Source organism: Lepidochelys olivacea, assembly GCF_965140295.1.
Source record: "Lepidochelys olivacea isolate rLepOli2 genome assembly, chromosome: 3".
Lineage (NCBI taxonomy): Eukaryota > Metazoa > Chordata > Testudines > Cheloniidae > Lepidochelys > Lepidochelys olivacea.
This window is the reverse complement of record NC_140413.1, coordinates 150,785,631-150,807,108: the sequence shown is the minus strand read 5'-3', so window position 1 is coordinate 150,807,108 and position 21,478 is coordinate 150,785,631. Positions and strand designations below refer to the sequence as shown.

Here is a 21,478-nt window from a genome sequence, read left to right as displayed (position 1 = left end):
AATCATTTTAGTTGCCCTTTTCTGAAACTTTTCTAATGCCAATATATCTTTTTTGAGATTAGGGGACCACATCTGTACGCAGTATTCAGGATGTGGGCGTACCATGGATTTATATAAGGGCAATAAGATATTCTCTTATCCTCTATCCCTTTTTTAACGTTTCCTAACATCCCATTTGCTTTTTTGACTGCTGCTGCACACTGCGTGGACGTCTTCAGAGAACTCTCCACGATGACTCCAAGATCTTTCTCCTGATTAGTTGTAGCTAAATTAGCCCCCATCATATTGTATGTATAGTTGGGGGTATTTTTTCCAATGTGCATTACTTTACATTTATCCACATTCAATTTCATTTGCCATTTTGTTGCCCAATCACTTAGTTTTGTGAGATCTTTTTTAAGTTCTTCACAGTCTGCTTTGGTCTTTACTATCTTGAGCAGTTTAGTATTATCTGCAAACTTTGCCACCTCACTGTTTCCCTTTTCTCCAGATCATTTATGAATAAGTTAAATAGAACTGGTCCTAGGACTGACCCTTGGGGAACACCACTAGTTACCCCTCCCATTCTGAAAATTTACCATTTATTCCTACCTTTTGTTCCCTGTCTTTTAACCTGTTCTCAGTCCATGGAAAAGATTTTCCCTCTTATCCCATGACAACTTAATTTACGTAAGAACCTTTGGTGAGGGACCTAGTCAAAAGCTTTCTGGAAATCTAAGTACACTATGTCCATTGGATCCCCCTTGTCCACATATTTGTTGACCCCCCTCAAAGAACTCTAATAGATTAGTAAGACACGATCTCCCTTTACAGAAACCATGTTGACTTTTGCGCAACAATTTGTGTTCTTCTAGGTGTCTGACAATTTTATTCTTTGCTATTGTTTCAACTAATTTGCCCAGTACTAACGTTAGACTTACCAGTCTGTAACTGCCAGGATCACCTCTAGAGCCCTTCTTAAATATTGGCGTTACATTAGCTATCTTCCAGTCATTGGGTACAGTAGCTGATTTAAAGGACAGGTTACAAACCGTAGTTAATAGTTCTGCAATTTCACATTTGAGTTCTTTCAGAACTCTTGGGTGAATGCCATCTGGTCCCGGTGACCTGTTACTGTTAAGTTTCTCAATTAATTCCAAAACCTCCTTTAGTTTCTAGTTTGGATATGTGAGATGTCTAAAGTTATTATAGGTTAGCAATCTACAGTTAATTCATCTGTGACAATTCAACATCAAGGTTTCACCCTACAGTACCTCTACTGGAGACAGTGGGGTATAGATAGCTTTTAGGCACCATTACAAAATGAAGACCAGCACACTATAAAGTACTTTGCTGACCCAGGATTAATGTTAAGAGTCTCTGTTGAAAGCATTTTAACATTTCAGGATCTGTGATTTTTACTAATTCTTAACTAAGACAGGTTTGATTTTTCTCAAAAAAAATTACTTGTTAATTTCAAACTCTTCTCTCCAGAGTTTCATAAACCTTTTTGTGCAAGTTAAGAACTAAGAATTAAACCAGAAATGCTAGATCTGTGGTCATGTTGAATAGTCCTGTGAACTTTCAAGCCTTTCGAGGTTAGTACTTCAATTTCTACCAGAAAGGGTTTATCTTCACACTTGTCTATAAAGTGCCTAGCATACTGCTCAGAAATTCCTGGCTCCTAGCCCATGATCATGCTACTTTTCCTTTTTGACCGACCACAGGTTAAACAAACAAGTTGCCAGATCACCCCATATGTTCATCCCCATAGTCATTTAGCCGTTGTTAGTATTTGGCCAAACAAGAATTAAAGAACAGCTCCTGGGCATTGCCCTTTGCTCTGACCAGATCTGTGCCAATTTAATCCCATTTCTTATCACAACTGAAGACTAATTATGTAATACCCATGAATGTTTCAGGGAAAGAAAGATCATATCAGATCATGATTATATATTCAGGAACTTGTATATAATTTGGCAAGATTGAAATTATGGCAAAAAAGGTAAAGGAAGGCAGGAAGACACTGTTTCTGTAATTTATACTGCAATGCAAACCCAGCAATTATGTTTTGTTTCCTCAGTAGCCTGTTGCCCTCCTCACCTGATATATATAAAATTCTACCTTCTACCAGAGTGGAATTTTTTTTCCCCTCAGAGAAAGGGGACAGAAGAGACCCGCCCTCCATTTTTTGTTTTAATTCAGTTACTTAACCGCCTAGTTACTAACCTTTTTCATTGTGTGGATTTCTTTTTTCTAAAATGAAAGAGAAAGGAAACAAGGGTCAAGATAAGTAGTAACACTCACAAATTCTCCCCCTCATGCAAAACTGCTACAACACATTAGTTTATAGCTTGCCACCTTATCACAAAAATGTAAGAGGAAGAATCCTTGGCATTTTTGGGGGGTCTAAATTATGGTTTTTGATTTTGATGGTTTTCTTGATAACTATTGTGGTTCAATTTACAGGAGCAGAGTACAAGTCTTTGCCTTCCTATTTTAATGGTCTGGCTGAAATCCAACAACATTACATTAAAAAAATCCACAGAAAATCAGTCACTCGCTTTTAAAAAAAAAAAAAAAAAAAAAGAAGAGGGAAAGTATTAGAGGAAAGTGTGCTAGTTATCACCTGTTAATGAATACTAGAAGACTCCTGCCATATGAAGATTACCAACAAGACATAATTGGGACCTAAGACAGCAAAAGCAAGTTTGGTACTCCTAGAATATCAGTTCTCTCCCTGTCAGTAATAACTAGTGGCAATCTGATCACTGATCCCAGACTGTCAAGGTCTAATGGATTCTGTAGCTTTAAATTCACATAATACAGTGTATTTTAGAAAAGAGACTAAAATGGCTCTAAGGGATCCTTGACATTTTAAAGTTTTTACATATAGGTTTGAACAATATCACTCACAGTGTGAGTAAGCCTTTGCATATGCAGGGTACTTATTCGGAGGGGAAGGGCTTTTCAAACAAGACTTGCACAACAGGAAGAAAATACATCTTAAACTTGTTTTCTTCTGAAGAAAAATCAATACAAATCAAAGTTTAAAGAAGCTCCACTCCATGTTGAGCTGCTGTTTGTACAGCCTGGATTGTTCGGTTAACTCCAAGATATGCAAAATTGTCAGTTTATAGCTAACTATTAAATATACAGGTTGTTTGTAGAGTTGCTGCAGCTGTGTTGGTCCCAGGATACGAGAGAGACAAGGTAGGTGAGGCAATATCTTTTATTGGATCAACTTTTATTGGTGGCAGGTACAAGCTTTTGAGCTATACAGAGTTCTTCTGCAGGACTGGGGAAGGAAGCAGAGTATCACTTCCCCAGATCTGAGGAACAGCTCTTTGTAGCTCAAAAGCCTGTACCTTCCACCAAGAGAAGTCGGCCCAATAAAAGATATTACCTCACCTCCCTTTCCTCTCAAATATAAAAGTGTATATTTGATACTTAAACATACTTGTATGTCTAATACTTACTTGGAATCTGAAATCTGCATGTTTTTCAGTACTCATGTACATCGAAGTTTGTGGTACTTTATTCCTTTATGAAATTAGTATGGTGAACTTGTATATTATCTATGATCCACCAAGCAAGGGTCTTCCTAGACTTTAAAGAGAAATTCCAAAAGGAATCTGGCGGGTAGTTTATGCACTCTTAGCTCAAATTTATAAAAACAAACCAACAAACATGGATTTATGCATTTAAAATGAATAACCTAAAAAAGTTCTAATGGGTCATTACATTTTAGTTTTAGGGCTCAGCCAAGAATCTAAACCATAATAAGGTTGAGTTTTTTTGCCTCAGCTTTTAATATTTACTTCTAGCCCTTGAAGGAGATTCTTTTAAGACATGGAACAATGGAAGAGCTTTAATTATGGTAAAGTGGCATTAGTATAATGAATGGCAATAGAATGATTTCAAAATCGAGAAAGTTAATGCAAGAGGGTGCAAGCTACAAGAGACTGACAAAAGGTTGATAACAGTTCGCAGCATTCCCCAAGTTTGCAACAGGATGCAGAGCTTAGGGTTGAGCCTGTTGGTCAACAACCAATGATTTAATGTACAAGTTGGATATTAAATACACATGGGCCGCAGGACTGATTTCCATAGCTGCCACTCTTCCTTTTATAGTTTCATCTATGCAAGAGTTTGGTGTTTAGTAGGAGAGTAAAAATGTGACCGACTGAATTCAAAATGCCAAACCAGACTGATATATTTGGAAAGCTATGTGAAATTTACACGAGTTGCACTAAGACTGGAGCTCTACAGGTCAAGGGCATCCCAGACTTCTGTTATCTTCACTGGGTGAAGGCTTGATGGGCATGTTTATACTAGAGGCTCTTGCTTTAAATATTGGGGATTGTTTCAACAAACCTGAGCAAATAAAATGAAGAACCAAAGTGAGGAGAATCTGATTTCACACACACTGAAAAAACTGAACCCCATGCATAAACCCCAAAAGAGATGGCAACAATGTGATTTAGATAGTCGAAGAAAAACACAAAACCTTTTAGTGCACTTACCAGCAAAGCATTTGGAACAGAGATTCATAGTCTTGCTGGACCTAGGGCAAGGGGAAAAAAAAAAAAAAAAAAAAAAAGAGTAGAGCTAAAAATTCATTATTATAATTCTAAGCAATACATCAGGAGTTTTCAGAAGGAAAACAACGGTAGGAGGGGACAAAAATTTAAATGGCTAGGCACCTATACAAGTCATCAGTGGCAACGGGCTGGCAGAACTGAAGGCGGGGCAGAGGGTGGGAAAGAATCTCATTTGACAATCTTTCTTCAACTTGGGAAAGAGCTTTCAAAGCATGGCTTCCAAACATTTATCCTAGCATTCATAAATAACCTGTAGGATAACAGGTATGATAGACATGAAAAGCTGAATTATTCCACTTGAATGTGACAGCTCCCTGCAGCAGCAACAGGTTTTCAGGACTGGCAATCTCCCTTTGTAACATTTCAGGACATATGTTGACATGTTTTCTTCTACACAAACTACGCAGGATTTGATTTGTCCAATATTCCTGATTTGGTTCAGACCAAACGCCATAAAAGGCACATTTTGGGGTTACATGAGAAAGCACTTTAACACCATTCTGAGCAGGGTTGAAGTACATGCTGGTAAGCAAGGTTATAGCAAAACTGCCCATGCTAGACCAGTTCCGAAAATAGAGGAACTCACTTTTCATGGGCTGTCTACCTGGAAAGTCTCACTAGCACTAAATTATCTATGTTTCTAAAGGTAAAGACAGATGTGGGAACAAAAACAATGGAGCCTACCAAAATAATTACATTTCTAGTTTAAAATCAAACAAAGCTGGAATTTTGAAAAAGAACCCACAACTTGCATAGTTTATGTATGTTATAAAAATCTAGGCACTCAATGGAGACCACTGTAGTGTCAAATGGCAAGTATTTCTATAAGTGTCTTTTCAGACCAATTACTTCTCAGATTAAGTATTTTCCTGATGGAATTATAGAAACATTCTAAGTGTTTTGCAAATAGGGCATTTTAAACTATTTTCCTGTAACATAGAGAAAATCCAGATATGATTACTCATATCTTTGTGCCAGGCATTTCAGGACATTAAGATGCTTTTGACTTTCTGCAAAGGTGAAAGTTGGTTTATAATTGACTAAAAATCCCAATAGAATACAGGTTACTGCAGGTATGAGTCAAACATACTTGTCAGCTATAGCAGGAGATGCACAGACACACACACTAATTTTAAATATGAGTGGTATATGCGAAGGAGAAACATTAAATCCTAGGGGCGGAAAAAAAGCAGAGCCGCTCTATCCAACCATACAAATACATCATCTGGTTGATATAGACCCAGATATTGAATATGTGCATTGACATTCTACACAGATTATCTACCTTCAGAAAGACTGCAATTAAAAACAGCAGGTGAGCCCACACCTACAGCATTAGCATACTGAAGTCCCGTACTCACTGATTGTGAGTTATACCTGATGATCACTTTAGATAAGCTATTACCAGCAGGACAGTGGGGTGGGAGGAGGTATTGGTTCATATTCTCTGTGTATATATAAAGTCTGCTGCAGTTTCCACGATATGCATCTGATGAAGTGAGCTGTAGCTCACGAAAGCTTATGCTCTAATAAATTGGTTAGTCTCTAAGGTGCCCCAAGTACTCCTTTTCTTTTTGCGAATACAGACTAACACGTCTGTTACTCTGAAACATTCTAGACTGACTCAATATGCCAGGCAGGAGCGTCTCTGCAAAACCACCAAACCCCAAATGGCAGTCAAGAGAAAACAAGGCAGCGTAGGGGTGGTTCATACTGATCACTTCAGAGCTGGCAATGAGAAAGAAGGCTTTCAGAGGCATAACCAACCTGCCTCACCTGCTAATTATCAATCCAAAGTCTACTCTTCATAGGATTTTTTTTTTAAGAAAAAGCATGGAGAGGGAAGGAAATATATTGCAATGTTAACGAAAAAAAAGGACACACTTTCACAGCACAGGAGCTGGATGTTCTGAACAAGTGGTGCTATGAAACAGTCCCCACATATTCATCTTACTGGCTGAATAACTTCAGGTCACTGTACAGAATCTTTCAGTTTCTCGTTCACATAAGAAGGAAAGATCACAGTGGTCAAACTACACTGAAGAAAGGAGATGTGCTACTACATATTTGGCACATCCTTTTTTTTAAGCCCACAATAAAATAAAAGAATAGAGAACAAGTCAAGCAGGTTGTACATTCTGGATCCAGTCTCCATTACCAAATTTCAGTTCAGTGCTATGCAGCAAGGCAACTGAAAAAACAAAGCAGAAAGAACCAGAATCAGCGGGATAGCAAAGAGATTTAGAATCAAAGCAACACTCTAGAAATTGAAGTTGCATTCAGCCAGAAGATCAGAGGAATGAAACTGCCAATGCAAGAAATAAAAGATAAAGCAAAATCCTAAAAAGGCCTGTTTATTTTGGATACATTAACACAAGCTGATGAGAAACTTAACAATTTTCTTACAAAGCTGTATCCTGCATAGTACTCACTGCAAAAACAGATCATCCTACCAAAATCCACCAGACTCTGATTCCAGTCAATCCATCATTTTTCTTTAAAATAACATGGAAGATCTTCGGATGGGGGGGCAATAGTGTTTAAAACCCAATTCAACAAAGCACTTAAGTTCCACTGAATTCACACTTAGGCCTGATCTACACTAAAAAGTTAGGTCGACCCAACTCCATTGCTCCGGAGTGTGAAAAATCCACACCCCCAAGCAACATAGTTAAGCTGACCTAACCCCAAGTGTAGACAGTGCTATGTTGACAGAAGAATTCTTCTGCTGACCTAGCTACTGCCTCTCAGGGAGGTGGATAACCTAGGCCAACAGGAGAATCCCTCCTAGGGCGGCCCTGGTGCCTGGTTTTCGATCAGCAAGTCTGGTCGAAAAGGAGACCTGACAGTATCCGGTCAGATCTACTGACATGACACCCAAAGTCTGGTTACTGCGGGCGGGGGAGGCCGGGAGGTGCTAGGTCATCACCCACGCCAGCCCCTACCTCAGCTGGAGCAACATCCTACCTGTGTCGGGAGGCTGCAGCTCCCAGCCCCAGCCCTGCAGGGAAGTCCCTCCTGACCTTGGCGAGAGTGGGGAGGGTGGAAGGGGAAAAGCAGCAAGCGACAAGGAAGTGGGGGGGAAGACGAGTGGATGTGGGCAGGGCCTCAGGGGGACGAGACAGGTTAGGGGAGGTTCTGGTACTCCTGCTGGAGTGTCCAGCTTTTAAATATTACCAAGATGGCAACCCTAATCCACCCCAATGATGTAGGTAGTGTCTAAACTGTAGCATTTAAGTGTAGACAAGCCTTTCGTCACAAAAGGTCACTTCAGAATTCAGTGTACTTAAGTACGTTGTTAATGCTTTGCTGAATCTGGGTCTTAACTAGGGAAATGGACACCACTACCAGCCTGTGGATAACAGTGGCAAATGGGGAAGGGATGGAAGGGCGGGCATTTATAACACGGGGCCAATCCTGTTGCTCCTGAAGTCAACAGAAGTCTAGCCACCCACTCCACTGGAAGCAGGACCGAGCTCACAACAAAACAACTAAATAGAAAGCAGTGCTTTCTTTTGGTTAGAGCACAGGAGTGGAAGTCAGAAGAACAGAGTAATCTTGAGTCAGACAACAGTTCAACTAAGGCCACAGCATAGATGTCACAGAATCAATATTTTGAAAGCAAAATACATAGTTGTGGGTTTTTTTAAATTTTAGTGGTGTGTAACAAAAAACCTCTACTAAATGCTACACATTGGTATACCTGGATACCCCAGTACTAAACATGTATATGTATACCAGTTACACATAGTTATACCCACTTCCAGCAAGATCAGGTATGTAATGCCACAGAAGTCTCATACTGTTTCTATGCAGTGCAATATGAAGTTATGATTTTTAACAAAGTAAAACTGACTAAAGGTTTCCATTGTATATTTCACTGTAAATTATTAATAGCTAACCCATCTCCCCAAAACACTGGAAGATAAGGCTGAAACTGAAAAATTCTTAATATATCTCCAGAAAAAGCAAGCCACTACTGTTCATAAAGTTCAGCTGAATTATTTTTGTAAAGGTGAGGTAGGTACCATGGTTCTAGAACTCCAAGTCAATACAGAAATGGGGAATCTCATGCAGGATAGATTAAAAAAAATCAAGGATTTCTTAATTTTATTTAAATTATACTATGGTTTTTCTTTTTACAAATAAACCTGTTTAAAATTAAATCTGAATTGAGTACAAAATATGTTAAGGACTAAGCTTATTATAATCTCTTAAAACATTTAAATAAAAAAAAAAACGTTGAATCCATAAGCCTCTATCAGAAACTTTGAGTTAAAGACTGCTTGTATATATAAAGAATGGGGGGGGAGGGGGGAGAGAACCTGAGGTCAGGTCTACACTACAGCGGGGATAGACGGTCTGAGATCGATCCACTGGCGGTCGATTTAGCGGGTCTAGTAAAGACCTGCCAAATTGACTGTAGATCATTCTCCAGTTGACTCCTATACTCTACCCTCAATGATAAGAGTAAGATAAGTCAACTGGAGATTTTCTCCCGTCAACCCGCAGAGGTGTAGACCCTGCAGTAACTTGACCTAAGATATGTCGACTCCAGGTACGTGAATAACATAGCTGGAGTTGCATAGCGTAGGTCGACTTACTGAGGTAGCGTAGACATAGCCTGACTTTTGAAGTCAAGCTTTATAAATATGGCACAATAGGTCATGTACGTTAGAGGACTGATCCTGTAGGGGAATCTGGGACTGTGCGTTTAATTGCTGGTAGGTTTCTAACCTCACATTTGCATCACAAGAGTCAATCTCACACTTAGTGATAGTTAATGGAGAATTGCATACTTGTGTCTGTTAAACAATGGATTTCTATAGATAAATTATTTACAAGGGTAGGTTGTAAATTAAGTTAGTATTCAGATATCCACAAATATGAATAAATCAAATCAAACTAATGGTATTGGCTTAAAGAGACTATGAAGTTAAAAGGTTTCCGAGTAGCAGCCGTGTTAGTCTGTATTAGCAAAAAGAAAAGGAGTACTTGTAGCACGTTAGAGACTAACATATTTATTTGAGCATAAGCTTTCGTGAGCTACAGCTCAAATAAAGCTTATGCTCAAATAAACTGGTTAGTCTCTAAGGTGCCACAAGTCCTCCTTTTCTTTTTGTGAAGTTAAAACCAATTGGAAGGTACAGTGTCAGAAAAGAAACCATTTAACTGATGTAAAGTTACCCTGTGGATTCAGGAACTATAAAGTGAAACAAGCTACCCAGGTCAAGTGGCATGACATAGAAAATTAGAGGCAGAGGATACTTCAAGGCAGCTGGAAAATCCCCAAGGACAGAGAATGATCAGATGTAACATTTCTGTGGGTCTCACTGGCTAAAGGAAAGTTCAGGTAGTAGAGAACACAATATTCCTTTAAACAGATAGAGGAGAAAGTACCAGCAGCAACATAGGGACTTTGATAGAGGAAGAAATTTACAAGTCTGCCCTCAAGCAAAACTACAATTACAGTGATATTTACACACTCCTGGAGGGCTGGCAACCCCGTCTTTCACTTTCCCTGCTAATGCCTGCAAATTTCCCCAGTAGATGAAGCAGCCATTTTAAGGATTTAGAAGCACATATGTGAACACATGACGTTACACACACACACTGCATTTTAAAATCTTAACTCACTAACCAACATTTATTACCCCCCCCCAACAGATTTTTTAAAAAAGGCAAAAAAAAAAAAAAAAGGCTTTTATAGGCTAAAGCCTCATAAACCAACCTCCAGCCTAAACTAGAGTTTTGTTGTTGGGTTTTTTATGGCCAAGGATCATAATGGAAAATGAAGGCTGTGCAGAGGGGAACTATAATTGTGAAAATTAACATACTTGAAATCTCAAATATATATTGGTATCACAGGTGCCAACTTTTGACGGCGCCAGTGGGTGCTTGCAGCCCTGCCCCAACTCCGCCCCTCCCTGCCCTTATTGGATCCCTTCCCAAATCCCTGCCCCGGCCCCACCTCCTCCCCCAAGCGCGCCGCATTCCCCCTCCTCCCCCCTCCCGCCCAGGCTCGCGGAGCAACTGCTGGGAGGAAGGGGGAGAAGCAGGACCCAGCAGGGCACTGAGGGGAGGAGGTGGAGCAGAGGAAGAGGTGAGCTGGTGTGGTGTGGAGAGCTGCCCCATGGGTACTCCAGCCCCAGAGCACCCACGGCGTCAGCACCTATGATTGGTATTATAACTTACTGGCAATCTGAATGACATACAGCAGTATGAAGAGTTCTTTAAATTCTGTTACCACTGATTGCACTTTTCTACTTACCCTTACTGAAACTGTATTAAGATCTGAGCTCATCCACTCCAACAACAACATTTCAAAGCAGTTTACTGGATTCTATTCACTATTCCACTAAGTATTCTATTTATTACTAGCAGTGTGGTTAAGCATTATCATAAAGTGCGGTACAACTCAAGGCACAAAACCCCACTCAGTACCTGCCAGTGTTTTTGCAATAAATTACAGACACAATATGTAATCCCACTTCTTTACACCAGCGAGCATGACTAAAATCCTAACTGCAAATCCTCAGCTAGATGTATTGTGCGTAAGTATAGTAACTTAAATCTAAAAGACTGAAGACAATCTAGAACCTCAAGAATATGTAAATGGTCAATTCTGAGCATTAGAAAGAAACTGAGGAGGGATATACAGAAACCTATTTAATATCCAAACACCTTCCGTTTTTCCAATGAAATCTATTTTCTGAAAAGCAGTGTCAGTTGTAGCTCAGAGAAACTAATGGTTTTGCCATGAAATCATGTTTCACGGTGGACTGAAAATCTGTTTAAAAAATAAAGGGGTGGTGAAAGGAAGCTAAACATATACAGAAAAACTAATACCAGATTACTCCTCCCCACTGCTAATAAGCAATGTAAGAAACTCAGCTCCCCAAACCTTCTCTGTGCTAGAAAATTTCTTAACCTTTCTCCAGTAACAGCTGACCTAGTGCTACTACTGCAGGAGTGGGCAACTTTTTAGTCTGAGGGCTACATCTGGGTGGGGAAATTGTATGGCAGGCCATGAATGCTCACGAAATTAACAGTTCAGAGATATTCAAATAAACTTTATTTAATGAAGATTCATTTTAGTGGAAATAAACATAAAACCTTATTTACTGTTATAAATATATCATAACAATGTATTACAATAATTAAATCAAACTTACCCCCTTTCCATGCCCTCTCTCTCTAGTCTGGATTTGTTGGGCGTCAGCTTCCAGTCATTGGAACTCATTGAGATTCACCAGTGCCCTGCTCTCAGAAATCTCCTCCCACATGAAAACCACCACTGAGCACTCCCTGGCCAACTACTCTTTGTTTTATCCTCAACAATGGAAAATTAACACTACTAAAACATCAGAGTCACGTAAGCCAACAAACAGCAGGCACGTGGGCTTGCACATTCCAGGCTCTGATGGTGCGTGAGGCACGTTCAGGTTGTGCAGCTGGAGTAACATGAGTGCCCTCACGCCTGTCACGCAGGTCCTGAATACACAGGAGCCCCCAACCCTGCTCCCCGACAGAAGCGCTGGAGCAGAGAAAGCCCCCAACCCCACTCCCCAGCGGGAGTGCCAGGTGGGTGGATTGGAGCAATGGAGCATGAGGGCCAGATTAAAAGGTCTGATGGGCTGGACGCAGCCCACGGGCCATAGTCTGCCCACCCCATACTACTTTGTAAGCACTTACACCACTGGCAGGACAGGACAGGTGCACCTCTCCATTCTTAAAAAGCATAAGAATTTTTCTATGCTCAATGCACTCCTTCAACGCCTGAGTAGAGTCAGATTTTCCTAAATACTGGTTCAAATCTTCTATTTGAAGACAGGGTGCGTGTGTGTATTATAGTTAACTTGATATACATTTGAACACTAGATACGATTTCAGAACAATTGGAAAATCCCAGAATCTGCATTTTTATTGGGACTAAGGGCTTGTCTATGCAGGCAGCAAAGCACACTAGAGGGGTGTGAGTTGTAGAGCACGCTAACAAGCTGTATTCCAACTGTCCCATGCAGACCTTGCTGGTGCACTTCAAAGTTCAAACAGTTCAGACTGTTTAATGTATAGTAGATATCTTTTAGAGCGTGCCAGGAGGATCTATGCAGGGCAGTTGGAGTGCAGCACGTTAGTGCTCTCTACAAATCATCCCACTAGTGTGCTTTGCTGTGCCGTGTACATAAGTCCTGATACATTCCCGCATGCCGTGTGAAGGGTTCCAAATGAGTAGTTCAAACTGTTGTATGCTAAATTAAAAAGTGGAGTGAACTGCAACAGAAATTCCAAACTGAAACTGGTAACATTAATACAGTGGTAAGGTTAAGAAATGAAGCACACAAGTTCTTTTACAACTTAGAAGTTGCAATGAATTGGCAGTAAAAAAAACTCTGATCTGCTTCAACGACACTGTAATTGGAATAGTGATTAAATGCTTCCTGGGCCTTTTCCAGAATGGCAATTATACAGCAGGATCGCTACAACCTAAACATCTTAGCTCACTGAATGATACCCATCCAGCATGTCAGAGGTCATATGTCTGAGAAATACTTTAATAATTAATGAATGGCAAGACATGCAACAAAGACTATACACAAGCCTCCTTACTGCATATGTAATGGACATATTGTTTAATATATTCAGCAACCTGAGACAACCTGATGTATGTTAGAGCAATGCATTTGTACCACGGTAGCTAATAGTCTGTCAACATTTCCATTATACAGCAATTTTCAAAGGTTTATAATTCCGCTGAAGAATCTGCTGAGCTGAATCTTTGCAGAGAGTAAAAGCAATACTGTAACCCATGTTTGTATATGTTTATCCGAGTAGGCCAGTAGATTTAGTGTTAAAGAAAATTGATATAACCCTGTATTTTAGTTTTTCTTTATATTGCTTTTCACCAGTGTCATCCACAGCACAGTAACACCTCACCTTGTATAAGGAGGAGGATAAATAGATTTTGTTAATTAGACCCTTAATCAACCCCTTGGATACTCTGTATAAAATTGTATACAACTTTCTTAACAGAACCATTTAACTTTCCTTATAAAGTGAGAGTAAAATTTGGGAACAGTGTATTGAATAGTGAGGATGTCAATGGTAAAGGGTTTCAAATAAGCAGTTCAAACTGTTGTCTGCTAAATTAAAAAGTGGAGTGAACTGCAATAGAAATTCCAAACTGAAACCGATAACATTAATACAGTGGTAAGGTTAAGAAATGAAGCACACGTCAGGAAATAATATAGTTAATGATGAAAGCTCAAATTTAAACTTTACCGTTGTGCTCATGCTTTAAAAACAGTCTACTGAAGAAGAGCTCTGTGAAAGCTGCCTTAATTTGGCTCCTTTGCATTATAATACAGGTATGCATTATAATACAGTCTTTCATTCAGCCCACAGCAGAAATGGTGTTCACCATAGGTACTGACTCTGTGGGTGCTCCAGCCCTGGAGCACCCACAGAAAAAAAATGGTGGGTGCTTAGCACCCACCTGCAGCCCCCTTATCAGCATCTCCCCCTCTGCCCCACACCTCCCACCTGCCACAATCAGCTGTTCCATGACCTGCAGGAGGCACTGGGGGGGAGGGTAGAGGAGCAAGAGCTGGGCATGCTCAGGAGAGGGGGCTGAACAGGATGGAAAGAGGCAGGGCGGGGGCAGAGTGGGGGCGGGAAGAGACAGGGCAGGGGTGGGGCCTTGGGGAAGAAGTAGAGTGGGGGAGGGGGGGGCTTGGGGCAGAGCCAGGGGGACCATCCGCCAGCACATTAGAAACTCGGTACATGTTCACTGAACAATAAGTTATTCAAATCTGGTTTTATCCTCATTATTCAATGTACGGCCCCATGTCTGCACACCTTTCAAACCCTGCTCAGTTCCAGTGCTACAGAGGCCTCCAAAAGCCAGCAGCAGCAACTGCATGGAAAGTCCTGCTCAGCTCTCGGTTGGAGCATATCCAGTCACTGTGGGGAAGGTACACACCGAGTCCAATCCAGTCCATGAAGGAGTTGTGGGGGGATAGAGCATGCCCAGTGCAGACAACTTTGGGGGATTTAGCTGCTAATCTATAACAAGTTTCTACTGAGCACATGTGAATTGAGATTTTTGAAAGTCTTATAAATTACCCAAACGCGACTGTTTTTTTCATAGGGAAGTGTCACGGGTGACTGAGCCCTTTAAGAGGGAGCAAGTGTTCCAGTGCACCCATGACTGATTACCTGCCACCCAACTGGGCAGGGAAGGAACCTTGACCTTTAAGGGAAATGGATGCACTGAGGCTGAAGTAAGAGGAGAGCTGCTGAAAAGACTCAAGAAGAAAGGAGCTGGGGAAACTGCTGGAGGAGTGACCAGACAGTCTAGCAGACACAGGCCCAAGAAGTGGGTCTTTGCAACCTCCCGACCTCAAGGGAACAGATTGATTCCATAGAGCTTGGGAAGGGCTGATAACTGTACTAAGTAGAGAGGCTTGGAACCTGAGAGACCTCAAGTAAGAGGAGCTGAGCCCAGCTGGAGACTGGGGGTGAGTAGGAAGAGGCTTTACAATGGGTTTGTTTTAATAAACCAGCCCCCAGGAAAGGGGTTTGTTATTAGACATAAGCCTTGGTAACAAGGAGTCCGGTGGCACCTTAAAGACTAACAGATTTATTTGGGCATAATCTTTTGTGGGTAAAAAACCACTTCTTCAGATGCATGGAGTGAAAATTACAGATGCAGGCATTATTATACTGACAAATGAAGAGAAGGGAGTTACCTCTAAAGTGGAGAACCAGAACTTACCTACATTCCTCCAGCTTCCATCCAGGACACATCACACGATCCGCACTGTCTACAGCCAAGCCCTAAGATGGGTACCCAGAAATCACCTACTATAGGACAGGCCCAACAAGGAAAACTGAACACCACTGGCCATCACCTCAGCTAAAACCTCTCCAGCACGTCATCAATGATCTACAACTTATCCTGGGAAATGATCCCTCGCTCTCACAAACCTTGGGAGGCAGGCCAATCCTTGCTTACAGACAGCCCCCAACCTGAAGCAAATACTCACCAACTACACACCACACCACACCACAGAAACACTAACCCAGGAACCAATCCCTGTAGCAAACCCCATGGCCTACTCTGTCCCCATATCTACTCTAGCAACACCATCAGAGGACCCAACCACATCAGCCACACCATCAGAAGCTCATTCACTTGCACGTCTACTAATGTGATATATGCCATCATGTGCCAGCAGCCCCTCTGCCATGTACATTGGCCAAACCGGACAGTCCCTACGTAGAATAAATGGACACAAATCGGATATCAGGAATGGTAACATACAAAAGCCAGTAGGAGAACACTTCAATCTTCCTGGACATTCTATAACAGATTTGAAAGTAGCTGTACTTGAACAAAATAAACTTGAGAAACAGACTTCAAAGAGAAGCAGCAGAACTAAAATTCATTTGCAAATTTAACACCATTAATTTGGGCCTGAATAGGGACTGGGAGTGGCTGGGTTATTACAAAAGCAGCTTTGCCTCTCCTGGAATTGACACCTCCTCATCTATTATTGGGAGTGGACTACATCCACCCTGATCGAATTGGCCCTGTCAACACTGGTTCTTCACTTGTGAGGTAACTCCCTTCTCTTCCTGTGTCAGTATAATAAAGCCTGCATCTGTAATTTTCACTCCATGTATCTGAAGAAGTTGTTTTTTATCCACGAAAGCTTATGCCCAAATAAATCTGTTAGTCTTTAAGATGCCACTGGACTCCTTGTTGTTTTTGTGGATACAGGGTAACACGGCTACCCCCTGATACTTGAAGCTTTGCTAAATTATTCCTGGAAACATGTGAAGGGGAAATCGATGCAGGGGCCTACAGACCCACATGGAGCATAAAGGGGTGATGAGGAGGTAGCTGTCCCTTCATAAGAAGGTAAAAAGGTATCTCTCTGAAACAAAGGCCACCCCCAATTTCAAGTCCCTGCAAGCCATTGTGGTGATAAAGTTTCTCAAAGACATGGTTGTAAAAAGATGCAAAAATGCATTTTTCCCTAATCTTGTTCTTGGAAACATCTGCTGATGCCTTCCATAAAAAGAGTTCAGCCTTAAGGAGACACCTGGACTTGAAGATTTCAACTTTAACAGTTTAAATTTGGCCAAGTTATAAGCAACTGAAAACAGGATAATATAATGGGAAGTGCTGAGGCAAGCTTAACTATAGGTGGCACCACAAGCACCGACTAGAGTAAGAAATTCTAGTTTCTATGAAACATGTGTAGAGCCCCAGTCATATCGGGAAACCACAACCTTACAGTAAGTTATAGTACACACAGCATGTTTCCACGTCTCGTATTCATGTTTGAGGAAAGTGAGTTCAATCGTCTAAAGTTATGAATGTTTAAACTTGAATACCGCCTAAAGACTGAGATAGTGAATGCTCTAAATCACTAAGTTTAGAGTAGACCTAAAAAAGTCTGAGGTCTTGTCTGTACTGCAAGATAGCTCAAGTTATTACATTCTGGATTTGTCTATACAGCAACTAGGAGGGGGCGTCTCAGAGTGGTTAGACAGACACATGAGAGCTCTGCCTGAGCTAGTGCTCTAAAAAATAGCAATCTGGCTGAGGCAGTATGGGCAGCATCTTGGGCTAGCCATCCAAGTACAATCCTAGAGGAGCCCATGCCACTGAGGCCACACTGTTATTTTCGGCATACTAGCTCAGGCACCGATGGCACGACTGCCTATATGTGCTGGGAAACACCCACCCAGTCGCTATGTAGACATACCTTCCAAATACTACGTTTGAGCTAGGCTAACTCAAGTGAGAGTGGTCACATTGCGGAAACACTTCACAGTGATTTAGCAACACAGGCCTTGTCTAGACTACAGGGGGAGATCGATCTAAATAATGTAGCAGAAGTCGAGATACTTAGATCTACTTACCGCAGGGTCCACACTACACAATGTCGACAGGAGATGCTCTCCTATAGACTCCCCTTGTGCTTCTTGTTCAGGTGGATTACAGGAGTCGACGGGGGAGAACGATCGGCGGTCAATTTAACCGCCGATGCATCCATCGCCGTTTGTCGAAACCCCCCCAGTAAGTGTAGACAAGCCCACAGAGTGAGTAGATTAACAGTTAATAAGTTGTGTTAACTTGAGCTGTAGCTGGATCCCCACTGCATCACTAGTTCAAGCATCAGCAGCATTCAAGCTTCAACTCATACACCCTGATGAGCCAGCCAGTTCAAGCTTAAAGTAACACTTAACTCAAGCTAAAGATTTATTTGTGTGGATGTGAGTTGGGCTAGAGGCTAACACTGCAGAGAAGGCAAACCCTAAGTGAGAGACTTAACTTGCAGACTTCAAACATTTACTTGTACAAAGTATTCGACCCATTTGCTTTCAACATTGCCTGCTTTGTAGAGAAGAGAAAAAGAAATCAAGCCTGAAAAATGTGGATACTATATACTTATATAAGAAAGCCTAATTGAAATTTGTCACTATGATACTATAATGTGGGACAATGTTAAATGTACAAACCCAGACAGACAAATTTAAGGTTGACCTTTCATATTTAACTGTCTTTCATTATGCAAGGTAGCATATTTCCCCTTGTTTTTTCCTACCCCCCCCCCAGATGTTCTGGTTTAACTTGGATTTAAACTTTGAGAGTGGTCAGTTTGGATGAGCTATTACCAGCAGGAGAGTGAGTTTGTGTGTGTATGGGGGTGGGGGGGTGAGAAAACCTGGATTTGAGCTGGAAATGGCCCACCTTGATTATCATGCACATTGTAGGGAGAGTGGTCACTTTGGATGAGCTATTACCAGCAGGATAGTGAGTTTGTGTGTGTGGTTTTTGGGAGGGGGGTGAGAGAACCTGGATTTGTGCAGGAAATGGCCCAACTTGATTATCATGCACATTGTGTAGAGAGTTGTCACTTTGGATGGGCTATCACCAGCAGGAGAGTGAATTTGGGTTGGGGGGTGGAGGGTGAGAAAACCTGGATTTGTGCTGGAAATGGCCCAACTTGATGATCACTTTAGATAAGCTATTACCAGCAGGACAGTGGGGTGGGAGGAGGTATTGTTTCATATTCTCTGTGTGTATATAAAGTCTGCTGCAGTTTCCACGGTATGCATCCGATGAAGTGAGCTGTAGCTCACGAAAGCTCATGCTCAAATAAATTGGTTAGTCTCTAAGGTGCCACAAGTACTCCTTTTCTTTTTCATGATATGATTACTTGACTTCACTGCTTTGACATTGCATTCAAGAGGGTTTTTTTGCATGGTATATTCTTTGCATTTTTGAAGGAGAAAGGATTACCAATGAAGCTTGCAAATTCCATAATCGTGAACTATCTAATTTAATGTCTCCTAAGCATCCAGACACCCTTTACCATTGCTCGGCAGGATATGTATCCCTTAATTTTTAATCACTTTAGATATTTAGATTTTTTTTAAAAAAACTCAGCACTTAAAATTTAACTCCTGTTTTACCACTTTAGTTGGCAATAGCTAAATCCATCCCCATAATAAAATGTACGCTAATTCTGCCTTAATTGTGCTAATTAAGTAACTCGGTATAATTGGGGCAGGCAGGAGCCATCTCTTTCTGTTTTGAAAGGCACCTCCAGCTGCCATTCCTAACAAACCACTCCTGACCCCCCAACAAATCAGTTTCCTATAAATACCAAGATAGATTTCTAAAGTGCCTAATCATAGTAACTAGGCATAGAACACAAATTGAAATAAAATGTTCCATAAAGATATCTAATGCTTGGTTAGTTATTCTTTACTTAGGACATTCCCACCTTCATGCTTTCCTTCCCTTTTTCCTCACTTTCTTCATGGCCCTTTCTACACTAGATAAATTAATACAAGATATCACATTGGTGTAACTTTAGTTCAGATGAACTGATGTTAGCAGCGTAGTGAGATCCATTCTAGAAAAGAAAACTAGCTGCCAACCCCTTTTCAACACTGCTGCGGAATCTGTAGCAAGTAGTCAGGGGAGCTGCCTACACTTGGGCTCCTACAAACGATAAATCTCATTCAGCTGAAATGGCATTAAATACCAGAGGGACTTTTTGATGATTTCTCTAGCACAGATGAGGTCTATAAGATGGTTCTTTAGCCCTCCCCTGGATAGGAAGACCTGAAAGAAATTCTGTCTCACCTTGTGCTCTAGAAGTGATTGGGCTTGTGTTGATCAAGATTGGAGCTCTCTACTATGAATGTTCTGTCTCTGACTCCTGGAATTCGGGACACCAACCATGTTAGTGTTCCTTACTAATGCAGGAGAGTTTTGGTAGGTTGTAGAAGCAAAATGTTTGAGTTAACAGACAAGGGCCTGAGTAAAGGCTTTAATCATCTGGACTAGAACACTGAACTGGATTTTGAATGGAATGGGGAGTAAGACAGAAAATGCTTTTGTGATGGCCTCTTGCCAGTCTCTCCTACTCAAAAAGCACGCGGATACGTCCCCAAAATGCAGCCATTCTGATTTAGCATGTACTAATTGTGTATATTGTAGTATTCTTTTGCATTTATATTGCATCTTTCATACTGAAGCACTACATAAATTTTACATGTTCAGAAGCAATGAAGTGCACCAGCCTCTGTGGCAAAGCCCAGCAGCCAGCCAGCCAACAGGACACTGCACAACAGCAGAAAGAGGAAATGTACACAGACAGCAGAACAACCCCCTACTCTTAGAGAATGCATCATTGGCCCTGACACCTATACACAGCTGACAGAATTTCAGTTAAGGTCTTGCCTGAACTTCATAGAGCTCAATGTATCTAAATTGAGGATGAAAGGCTGAGACAGCTCTCTCTGTATTTCCAAAGAAAGTAACAACTACCAAGCAGACCAAGTCATCCTCTTCCAGCAGTCTAAATGGTCCACATTGCTATTTTGCATTTTCTTTTTGAAGTCAGCTTCCCCGCAGAAAATGCTACGGTCAAACATTCACTCTCCTTAAATCACTTGCAATCTTTTAATGTATAACCTGTATACTTCACTTCCCTCCAGGCTCAAAAGAAGCAAAAGATACAGGAAGTGTGTGCACGCGCTACGTATGTACAGAATATGAATGGCTCTTACTGGCAAAGGTGGGAATAAAACTCAAGTTCTGGCCTACTCACCTTCCACTTATTCCTCTAGAGCATAAATTTTTACATACTGCTGTTGCACCTACATGTGGCCTCCATGGAGACACAACCATCTCTCTGAGATTTTACAATATCCAATTACCTTGTTCCTTAGACCAGGTACTCAGATAAGGTGATAAGGGACTTGCAAATAACTACCTTATCCATGTACTCCCTTCCCCAAATAATCTCATTCAGATCTACAAAGCAAGTCATGTTTGAAGAAAACTGGTACAGTCATCACTGAGTTGTTTGCAAAATTTCTGATAATATATGGGGAATTTCTCACATGCAGAAGCCAGGTAACTACACAGATTTTACAGAATCTTGCAAAAAAATTAATTTCTAGACCAAAGTCAAATGTGGAATTCACAAAGAAGCTAAGAAAGCCACAATTAACTGAAAAGGGGAGAAATATAACAAAAGTTCAATCTCAACTTTAAATGCTGAATTCCCTGTGCACCAAGACATGGCCTTATGATTCTTTTAATGTATGTTGTAACATGCAGCAGAACTGAGAGACTAATACAGGTGAAGATATAAGGTCACTAAAAATTACAGGAAAAGACTCAGAGGAAACAAATCTTTATCTGTAACATGAATATTGAAGAAAATACATTTTCAATGAACAAAGTAAACATGGAGAAAATTTTAGATATTTATAGGCATATTCAGCATTTTGTAAAGGTTATAACTTCAGAATGAGGAACAGATGCCATGCAAGTTGTTTATGCTTCAGGGAACTTC

At 41.0% G+C, this 21,478-nt stretch overlaps 1 protein-coding gene across 1 annotated transcript in view; it reads right to left on the bottom strand.

Moving 5' to 3' along the window:
* Window positions 1–21,478, bottom strand: part of ZFAND3 (zinc finger AN1-type containing 3) — a 250,970-nt gene that overhangs the window by 187,694 nt on the left and 41,798 nt on the right. The window contains exons 2-3 of the mRNA XM_084623757.1: window positions 4,506–4,546; window positions 2,209–2,235 (exon numbers count right to left, since the gene is read on the bottom strand). Coding sequence (XP_084479883.1) covers window positions 2,209–2,235; window positions 4,506–4,546 — 68 coding nt within the window. The remainder of the gene's footprint in view (window positions 1–2,208; window positions 2,236–4,505; window positions 4,547–21,478) is intronic.